The following is a 9,850-nucleotide window of genomic DNA, read 5'->3' on the forward strand; positions in this document are numbered from 1 at the left end:
GGCAGGGCCGGGGCCGGGGCCGGGGCCGGGACCGGGGCGAGGGGGCGGGCGAACGAGGGAGGGAAGGAGGGAGAGGGCAGGGCCTGGCCTGGCACGGCGCCGGGCAGCGCGGCTGCATGAGGTTGATGCTGCTGTGCTGCACCTGGAGGGACGAGCCTATGGGAGAGGACGAAGGTGCGTGACTCCCCCCCCTCCCTCCCCCGGACCACCCCCGTCCCCGTCTGACTCAGCGCTTCCGCCGCCGCTGGGGCCCCGCGATACCCCCCCAGGCAGCCTGCAGCCCCCCCGCTTCCCCCCTGTACCCGCGCATCCCCCCTTGCGCCCCTCATGCAGACTGCATCCTCCCCGCAGGCCCCCTGCACCCCTACATCCTCCTCTGCACCCCCCAATATGCCCCCCTGTATCCCACATCCAGCCAGCATCGCCCCCTGCACCCCTCATCCAGCCCACGTCACCCCCTGCATCCCCCCATGCATCCTTCTTCCAGCCTGAATCCTCCCCGTACCCCCACATCCCCCCCCTGCATTCCCCTTCCAGCCTGCATCCCTCCCTGCACCCCCACATCCCACTTCTGCACCCCCCACACTCCCACACCTCCCCCTGCACACCCCATGTCCCCCTCCTGCACCCCATCCAGCCTGCACCCCAAATCCCCCTCCAGCCTGCATCCCTCCCTGCACCCCACAAACACCCTGCACCTCCCTCCCTGCACCCTAATATCCCCCCACACCCCCTATACCCGTCCTGCCTCCTTCCCTGCACCCCCACATCCCTAATGTGCCTCCCATCCACTCTGCACCCCCAGTACCTCTGCAGCCTCCCTGCATCCCTCACCTCCCCCCCTGCACCTCCACATTTCCCCCTGCACCCCCTCTGTGCACCCGCACCCCCTTCCATCCTGCAGTCACCCGTCCAGCACCCACTCTGCACCCCTCTGTGCCCCTTATGCACTGTGCATCCCCCAGCACCCATCCTGCACCCTTGTGTCCCCCCACGCACCCTGAATCCCCCAGCACCTGTCCTGCACCCCTCTGTGCCCCCCTACGCACCCTGCATCCCCCAGCACCCATCCTGCACCCCTCTGTACCCCCCCCACCTTGCATCCCCCAGCACCCGTCCTGCACCCCTCTGTGTCCCCCCCATGCACCCTGCATCCCCCAGCACCCATCCTGCACCCCTCTGTGCTCCCCCATGTACTTTATGTCCCACTGGACATTCCTCCTTTACACCCCTTCCATCCTGCCCCCTTCATCCCCCCTGCATCCCCTCTGCACCCCCTGCCCCCATCATGCACCCCTTCACCCCCCCTGCACTTTGTGCACCCATCCTGCATTGCTGCGTCCCTCCCTGCACCCATCCTGCACCCTTACATTCCCCCTGCAGCCCCCCCTGCACTCCCCTTCCAGCCTGCATCACCCTGTACCCCAAAATCTCCCCCTCCACCTCAAATCCAGCCGGCATCCCTCCCTGCACCCCTCCATCCCTCCCTGCACCCCTGCCCAGCCCACAGCCCTGCCTGCACCCCCCTGCATGCTCTGTCCCTTCACCCTCCCCATCATCCCTCCCGCACCCATCCTGCAGCTCAGCGTGTGCCCCCATCCCGCCCCTCCTGCCCCCCCAGCTGCAAGCGCCTGGCCCCCCTCTGTCCCTCACATCTCTGTGTACCCCAAACATCCATCCTGCTGCTCAGCACCCTGCTGTGTCCCCATCCCCTCCACCCCCCCCACCATCACCCCTGTGCTGGCTGAAACCTGCAGCCCCTCCAGCACCTCAGTGGGACACCCCTGGGTCCCCAAAGCTACCCCCTTGCCCGCCCCCCCATGCACCCCAGCCTCCCTGTGTGTCCCCCTCACCCCTGTGGGCACCCAGCACCCCCCCGATGATGTGGGCAGACACGGTCACGGCAGTTTTCCCAGGGGACAGGGGCTCTGGAGGTGGCCTGGCACAACGCGGGCCCCGGCTGGCACCACTGCGCTGAGCCCCTGCCCTGTCCCCAACCCTGGGGACATCAACGCCACGACCTTGTCCCTGTTACGGGATCGATGAGTGGGAGCTGGCGGGAGGGGGGGTGTGGAATTCATCACCCGGGACAGAGGGACTTAATCCTGGGTGCTGCGGCGGGGGGGCTGGGGCTGGCTGGCAGGGTGACAGCCCTGTCCCCCTTGTGTCCCCCGCCTCCGTCCAGGGACCGACCTGCCGGTGTGTGCGAGCTGCGGGCAGGGCATCTACGATGGGCAGTACCTGCAGGCGCTGGGCGCTGACTGGCACGCCGACTGCTTCCGGTAGGAGCCCGCGGTCCGGCCGGGATGGCATCGGGGACACCGGGATGCTCCGCGGGGACAGCAGACCCCCCCCCCTCCCCGTTCCAGCCGTGGCGTGGACACATGCGAGGCCGTCGCATGCACCCGGATGCTCGCGGGAGCGTGGCTGCGTGTCCTGGTGCCCGTGGGGCGGTGCAGGCAGCGGGGTGCAGGCAGGGCTCACCTGGTGATGCTGAGCCTGGCAGAGGGCTCTGCTGCCTGTACCCCGCTGTCCCTTCCTGCCCAGTGACGGTGACGGGGCGCGCGGGGCTGATGTCACCCGGCTCCCTCCCTCCCTGTTTCCTCTTTCACTCGCGCCCTCCCGGCCGCCCGAGCGGTGGGAGCCACCGAGGAGGAGGAGGAGGAGGAAGATCGCAGGGCAGGGGGCTCAAGGGGTAGCCGGGACCTGGTGGGGGACCGGTGGGACTTGGGGTGCTGAGAGCGACGGGGGACCCGGGTGGTCCCCCCAGTCCCGTGGAGGATGCTGGCGGCGGTGCTGAGGAAGAGCCATGTCCTGAGCGCCGGAGCCAAGTGAGTGGGAGTGGGTCGGGCTGGACCCTGCACCCCCCGCACCCCGGGGTGCTCTGCCTGTGTCTGTCCGTGTCCCCCCCCCCTCCCCGTGCTCGGCTCCCCACCCACCCTGGGCCGTCAGCCCCAACAAAACCACTGCGGGGGCCGCAGCTGGATCCGGGCCCCCCCCCACGGGAGACCGACTTCCGGCAGCCCTGCGCTCGCTGGTGCAAAAGCCTTCCTCCCCCTCCTCCTCCTCCTCCTCTTCTTCCTCCCTTTCATTTCCCCCCGCTCCCCGCTCGCAGCCGTGGGCCCCAGCCCAGTCACGCGTGGGAGGAGGAGGGATGTGGCCGCCCCGTCGAGGCGGCGTGGGCAGGCAGGGGTTAAGTTAAGGGGGCGGGGCCGCCACCGACACCCCCCCTCTCCAACCCCGAGGGTGGCTTCGGGCTGCGCAATGGGGCGGCGGAGTCCTCGCGCGGTGACGTCATGGGGTGGGGAAATTCCGCGCCGTGACGTCACGCCTGGTTGGTGTTCCACCTGCGCGCGCCCACGGCGGGGCGGGGGGGGGAGGAGACTGCGGCACCCCCCTGCAGCACCCCCCTGCAGCACCCCATTGCCCAGCACCTCCCTGCACCCCCAAAATTCACCTCCGTCCCCCCCTCCCCCTGTGCCCCCCCATCCCCCCCCATCCCCCTGCGCCCCCCCATCCCCCTGCGCCCCCCCATCTCGCAGTCCTGGCGCAGCTCCCTGCACCCCGCACTGCAGGTGCCTCCCCCTGCACCCTGTTTGCAGCACCCAGGGTGTTGCACCCCCAAAGCTGGCACGGCCGTCACCAGGGTGGCACGTCCCTCTGTGTCTGGGACCGCGCTGGCGCGTCCCTCTGTCCGTCTGTGCCAGGGTGGTGTGTCTGTCACCCAGCCGGCGCATCCCTCTGGGTGTCCATGACCAGGCTGGCACGGCCGTGGCACCTCCCTCCCCATGCCTGTCCCTGCCACGTGTCCCCTGCCCTCTCCTCCACCCCGATGTCCCCACGCGTCCCCACGCCGCCAGCCTGTGCTGGCACCCCCGGAGCCACTTGCTGCCACCCTGGGGATGGTGACACGTGGATGTGGTGGCCCTGCAGCAGGGTAGGAAACAGGGGAAGCAGCTTGCCCAGAGTTGAGGGGTGGCTGGGCACTGGCCGCACCCTGGGGTGACGATGGGGACAGGGTGACGGTGGGGACGCGGTGACAAGCGGGTCCCCGTCCCCTGCCGCAGGTGCTGTGAGTGTGGGGCCTCCCTGTCCCACCAGTACTATGAGAAGGATGGGCGTCTCTACTGCAAGAAAGATTACTGGGCGCGTTTCGGGGAGCTCTGCCACGGCTGCTCCGAGCAGATCACCAAGGGGCTGGTCATGGTGAGTGCAGGGCGGGGGGGGGGGTGGTCCCGGGGGCTGAACTCCCTGGAAAGGGGGTGAGGTGGGGAGGGGGTCTCCCCAGCACAGGTTGAGCTCTGGGGGGGTGGCAGGGGGGTCCTCTGCATTTCAGGGGGAGCCTGGGTGGGGTGTTGCCCCTGTGTTGGGGCTGGAGGATGCCAGGGGGAGGCTCAGGGTGGTGGGGAGATGTCCCTGCAGCCATCCCCAGCCCGGTGGCATGACCGTCCCCCCCCCCACGCCATGGCTCAGCCTGCCCTTCCTTTGGCTCTGGTGCACCCGTGGGTGCTCCCAGCGCCCACGCCCGGTGCCCCGGACGCCTGGATCCCCAGGGCTGATGGCATCTGCCTGCAGGTGGCTGGGGAGCAGAAATACCACCCCGAGTGCTTCAGCTGCCTCAACTGCCGCACGTTCATCGGGGACGGGGACACCTACGCGCTGGTGGAGCGCTCCAAGCTCTACTGGTACGTCCCAGCCGGGGTGGGGGACACACACACACACATATGTGTCCCCTGGCACCCCCCCACCCACCTGCCTCCTCTCGGCCCCACAGCGGGCACTGCTACTACCAGATGGTGGTGACGCCGGTCATCGAGCAGATCCTGCCGGATTCACCGGCTTCCCGCATCCCTCACACCGTCACGCTCGTCTCCATCCCCGCCTGCTCCGACGGCAAACGCGGCTTCTCCGTCTCCATCGACCAGGGCTGCGGCACCGAGCACCCCTGCACCGTCCGTGTCCGAGAGTGCGTCTGTGTCCCCTCTCCCCGGGGCTGGGGGCATCCCACACCCCTTTCTGCTGGTGGGATCCACCCCACAGAGACTTTTTGGGGTGGGAGGGTGAGAGATTGGGCCTGGGTGTCCCCATTGGCAAGGGGTGGCCAGTGGGGACCGTGGTGGCATGTCAGTGGGGATTGTCCCTGGCCATCGGGGTGGCTTGGGGGTGACATGCTGGTGTTGCCCCATCTGCCAGGGTGGGCTGTGGGTACCGGGCTGGCGTGTCCCCATCTGCATGGGATGGCTCATGGGTACTGTGCCAGCATGTCCCCATCCAGGAGTGACTCGTGGGCAACGTGCCTGCGTGTCCCCATCGAGCAGGGTAACTCCTGTGACTGCGTGTCCCCTTCCCAGAGGGGTGACTTGTGGGTACCATGACAGCATGTCCCCATCAGGCAAGGGTGTCCCCATCCAACAGGTGTGACTCGTGGGCAGCTTGCCTGCCTGTCCCCAGCTAGCGGGGGACACCCGTGGGCAGCTCGCCTGCATGTCCCCATCTCATGGGGGGTGACTCGTGGGTACCGTGACGGCATGTCCCCATCTCAGGGGTGACGCGTGGGTGACGTGACAGCCTGTCCCCATTGGCTGGGGCTGGCTCGTGGGCGGTGCCCCAGCACATCCCCACCCGTGGTGGTGCCAGGGCTGGGGTGCTGACCCCGCTGCCTGCCGGCCCTGCAGGGTGGATCCAGACTGCATCAGCCCCGACATGAAGAACTCCATCCACGTGGGTGATCGCATCCTGGAGATCAATGGCACCCCCATCGGCCACGTCCCTCTGGATGAGGTACGCTCCCCCTGGACTAACCCCGAGCCAGCCCCCCTCCTTGGGTTGCCCCCCAAACCACCCCTACCATCATTTTCTGCCCCCAGATCGACCTGCTGATCCAGGAGACCAGCCGCCTGCTCCAGCTGACCATCGAGCACGACCCCCACGAGCCCCTTGCCCGCGAGTCAGGGCTTGCCTGCAGCCCCCTGCCTGCCCCGTGCAGCCCCCTGCGCTCCCCAGCCCCCCCGCCCTGCGGGGAGCCCGGCACCATGCGTCAGCGGACTGTCACGTAAGGCCACCAGCTCGCCTGCCTCTCCCATCGGGGTCCCTCCTTGGGCTTGACCCCTCTGTCCGTCTGTCCCGCAGGAGGAGCTGCAGCACGGACAAGTCTCCGGGCTCTGGCTCGGTGGGCTCACCCGCATCCCAGCGCAAGGACATCGGTCGCTCCGAGTCGTTACGCGTCGTCTCCCGCGCCCATCGCATCTTCCGCCCCTCCGACCTGATCCACGGCGAGGTGCTGGGCAAGGGCTGCTTCGGCCAGGCCATCAAGGTGGGGCTGCGAGTCACAGGTGTCAAGAGCGTGAGGGTCTCAGCGCCCTGGGATGGAGGGGGGTGTTGTCTTCCCTGGGGTGGGGTGGTAGCGGGGAGCTGGTGGCTCAGTCCCTGTGCTCCTGCCAGGTGACTCATCGGGAGACGGGCGAGGTGATGGTCATGAAGGAGCTGATCCGCTTCGACGAGGAGACACAGAGGACCTTCCTCAAAGAGGTGAGTGTCCCCTTTCTTTAATCCCCCTGGTTTGGGGTGGGGAAAAACGAGGGGTGGGGCTGTCAAATCCTGTCCCCCAGCCTGACACGGGATGCTGGGCACGACACCTGGACCACGGGGTGGCCAGGCACCACGGGGTGCAGGCAGCCCTGCCTGTTCAATGGAGAGTACATGAGCAGCAGGTCTGTCCGGGTGGGTGCTGAGTGCCTGGGGGTGTCACAGGCACGGGGGGGTCCTGCAGGTGAAGGTGATGCGCTGCCTGGAGCACCCCAATGTGCTGAAGTTCATCGGGGTGCTGTACAAGGAGAAGAGGCTCAACTTCATCACGGAGTACATCAAGGGGGGCACCTTGAGGGGCCTCATCAAGAGCATGGTGAGCATTGGGGGGCAGGTTGGCCCCTCACCACCACACAGCCCTGGTGGGGCAGGGGCACCCCTCTCTTTTCTCTTCTCTGGCGAATCCCCCCTCCTGCCCTCAGGACAGCCACTACCCCTGGAGCCAGCGGGTCAGCTTCGCCAAGGACATCGCTGCTGGCATGGTGGGTGCCACCAGGAGATGGACGGGTGGGATGGGTTGGATGGACAGGGAAGGGATCTTACCCCTGGACTCAGTGCTGGTGAGGCCGCCCCTCGATGACTGTGTTCAGTTTTGGGCCCCTCACTCCAAAAAGGCCATTGAATGACTCGAGCGTGTCCAGAGAAGGGCAACGGAGCTGGTGCAGGGTCTGGAGCACAGGTCTGATGGGGAGCGGCTGAGGGAACTGGGGGGGTTTAGTCTGGAGAAGAGGAGGCTGAGGGGAGACCTCATGGCCCTCTCCAACTCCCTGAAAGGAGGGTGCAGAGAGGGGGGATGAGTCTCTTGAGCCAAGGAACCAGCGCCAGGCCAAGAGGGAATGGCCTCAAGCTGCGCCAGGGCAGGGTCAGACTGGCTCTTAGGAAGTATTTCTTTGCAGAAGGGGTTGTTGGGCGTTGGAATGGGCTGCCCAGGGCAGGGGGGGAGTCCCCATCCCTGGAGGTATTTAAGAGTCGGGTTCACCCAGCGCTGAGGGATCTGGTGGAGTTGGGAACGGTCAGTGTGAGGTTCATGGTGGGGCTGGAGGAGCTTCAAGGGCTTTTCCAGGCTTGATGATTCTGTCATTCTGGGTGCTGGTGGGTGGGGGACCGTGGGGTGGGGGTGCCCCCTGCACTCAGCCTGTCCTTCCCCCAGGCCTACCTCCACTCCATGAACATCATCCACCGTGACCTCAACTCTCACAACTGCCTCGTGCGGGAGGTGAGTCCCGCCTCAGTGGTGTCCTCCCCCAGCCTGGGTGGGGGTCCCAGCCCCCTGCGTGGTTCCCCCCATGCCTCACCTCTCTCTATCCACCCAGAACAAGAGCGTGGTGGTGGCCGATTTTGGGCTGGCACGGCTGATGGTGGATGAGAAGAACCAACCTGAACATCTCAAGAACCTGAAGAAACCAGACCGCAAGAAGCGGTACACGGTGGTGGGGAACCCATACTGGATGGCCCCAGAGATGATCAATGGTGAGCCTGGCCATGGTGCTGGGAGGGGGGATGTGGCCAGTCAGGGCTCTGTCCCCAAGCAGTGGACACTTGGTGGGGCAGGGACAGAATGTGTGGCATGGCCTGACCCATCTCTCCCCGCAGGGAGGAGCTATGATGAGAAGGTGGACATCTTCTCCTTTGGCATTGTCCTGTGCGAGGCAAGTACCGTTGGGGTCCTCATTGTGTTTGGGGTCCCCTCTTGGGGTTGGGGTCCTCCCTTGGGGCTGAGCCCGCTCATCCCTCCCACTCTCCCCCAGATCATCGGCCGGGTGAGCGCTGACCCCGACTACCTGCCCCGCACCACTGACTTCGGCCTCAACGTCAGGGGCTTCCTGGACCGCTACTGCCCCCCCACCTGCCCCCCAAGCTTCTTCCCCATCGCCGTCTGCTGCTGCGACCTGGACCCTGAGAAGCGGTGAGTGGTTGGGACACCCCCCCTCCTTCCCCAGGGGGCTGGTGGTGGTGGGGGGAATGACATGGGGCCAGCGGAGCTGCTATGTGTCCCCCCTTCTCGCTCAGGCCGTCCTTCAGCAAGCTGGAGCAGTGGCTGGAAACCCTCCGCATGCACCTGGAGATCCACCTGCCGCTGAGCTCCCAACTGGAGCAGCTGGACCGAGCCTTCGGGGAGACGCACCGGCGGGCTGAGGGCGGGCTGCCCGCGCCCCCCCGATAGACCCCCCCATCCCACCTCACCCCTTCTGAAGCCGCGGGAGAAGGAGCTGCACCTGCCGCCAGCATCTTCTCCAGCTGCCACCACCCCCGGGGCTGGATCCCTGGGGCTCCCCGGATGAGTCCCCCCACCCTGTCTCCTCTGCACGGGCTGCCCACGCTGCTGCCCGCACCGCTGCCCGCACTGTCCCTGGGAGCTGGCTCTCCCTGGGGCTGCACGGCCCCTGTGAATCCCCCCCCCACGCCGTAGCTCTTACCCCCAGGACAAGCCCAGCCGGCCGCACTGCAGGGACAGTCCCCGTGTCCCCATGTCCCCCCGTCCCCCCCCACCCCGGCTCGCTTCGCCTTTGCACGCCCGGGGGCTGCGCGGCCGCTGCACCTGCACGAGCCCCGTGGGCTCCCCCGTACAGAGCCGCGGCCTCGCGGTGGTGCCTTGGCTTTCCGTGAACTTGCACTGCGACACAGGAGGGACACCCCGGTTCCTTTTGGGGGGTGGGGGGGGTACACTGCCCCCGCCCCCCCTGGGGGAGCGCGAGTCCCGGGGCAGCCTCGTAGCAACGCCCTTGTCCTCAGCTGGACCCTCTCACGCTGCTTCTACCGGCACCCTGGGCTCAGGGGGCTGCCGGCACCCCTGGCCGTGGGAAGGGTCCATGGAGGGGAGGGGTGACACCCCCGTGGCGTGGGGACAGGCACATAGTGGTCCCTGCCACCCCCACGTCCCTGCTGCCCGTGCCCTGTGACCACACATCCCTGGGGACGATGACGGGTGGTCCAGGGGGATGCGGGGATGCGGCTCGTCTTGGTCCCCTTGACTAGGGGTGGTTGGGGGGGGGTTGCGCCATGCGGTGCTTTTCATGCTCTTTATTCAGGTTCATTTTTCTGTAAGATATTTAAAGAGAAGAGTTTGTATTATTTTTTCATACAACGTAGCGTTTGCCATTTGTCACTGCCTCGGTTCTGCTTTCCCGAAGGGATGAAACTGTGAAGCCTCTCCGCGCACTTTTGCCCGGGAAGTCCAAGGCGATGTCCTCTCTGGAGGTGGGAAGGGAGCTCAAACTGTGATGTACCCCGAGCCGTGAGTCAATAAATCCTTCCCTGCTCGCTG

At 67.0% G+C, this 9,850-nt stretch overlaps 1 protein-coding gene across 5 annotated transcripts; it reads left to right on the plus strand.

The window, feature by feature from the left end:
• Positions 1–31: 31 nt before the first annotated feature.
• On the plus strand, positions 32–9,850 carry LIMK1 (LIM domain kinase 1). Of its 5 annotated transcripts, none has more exons than XM_074890010.1 (16): positions 36–174; positions 2,186–2,282; positions 4,068–4,206; positions 4,576–4,685; positions 4,775–4,966; positions 5,676–5,781; positions 5,868–6,052; positions 6,130–6,313; positions 6,442–6,528; positions 6,770–6,901; positions 7,008–7,067; positions 7,736–7,801; positions 7,899–8,055; positions 8,179–8,234; positions 8,334–8,491; positions 8,596–9,850. In XM_074890010.1, exons 1-16 carry the CDS (start codon positions 117–119, stop codon positions 8,747–8,749), a joined length of 1,941 nt encoding a protein of 646 aa, XP_074746111.1. In that variant the 5' UTR covers positions 36–116; the 3' UTR covers positions 8,750–9,850. The 5 variants fall into 5 exon arrangements, with proteins under 5 accessions (XP_074746108.1, XP_074746111.1, XP_074746113.1 ...); XM_074890012.1 differs by having other exon boundaries at positions 86–174; positions 2,186–2,831; XM_074890007.1 differs by having other exon boundaries at positions 32–174; positions 8,179–8,491.

This window comes from Strix uralensis, chromosome 20, assembly GCF_047716275.1.
Source record: "Strix uralensis isolate ZFMK-TIS-50842 chromosome 20, bStrUra1, whole genome shotgun sequence".
Classification (NCBI taxonomy): Eukaryota; Metazoa; Chordata; class Aves; order Strigiformes; family Strigidae; genus Strix; species Strix uralensis.

What these genes read in the sequence shown, in the direction of transcription:
- LIMK1 (XM_074890007.1), top strand. Translation starts at nt 117, where the DNA reads ATGAGGTTGATGCTGCTGTGCTGCACCTGGAGGGACGAGCCTATGGGA. An exon ending in TCACCAAGGGGCTGGTCATG is followed by an intron (nt 4,207 to 4,575) that starts GTGAGTGCAGGG and finishes ATCTGCCTGCAG; the next exon opens with GTGGCTGGGGAGCAGAAATA. An exon ending in GGCCCCAGAGATGATCAATG is followed by an intron (nt 8,056 to 8,178) that starts GTGAGCCTGGCC and finishes CTCTCCCCGCAG; the next exon opens with GGAGGAGCTATGATGAGAAG.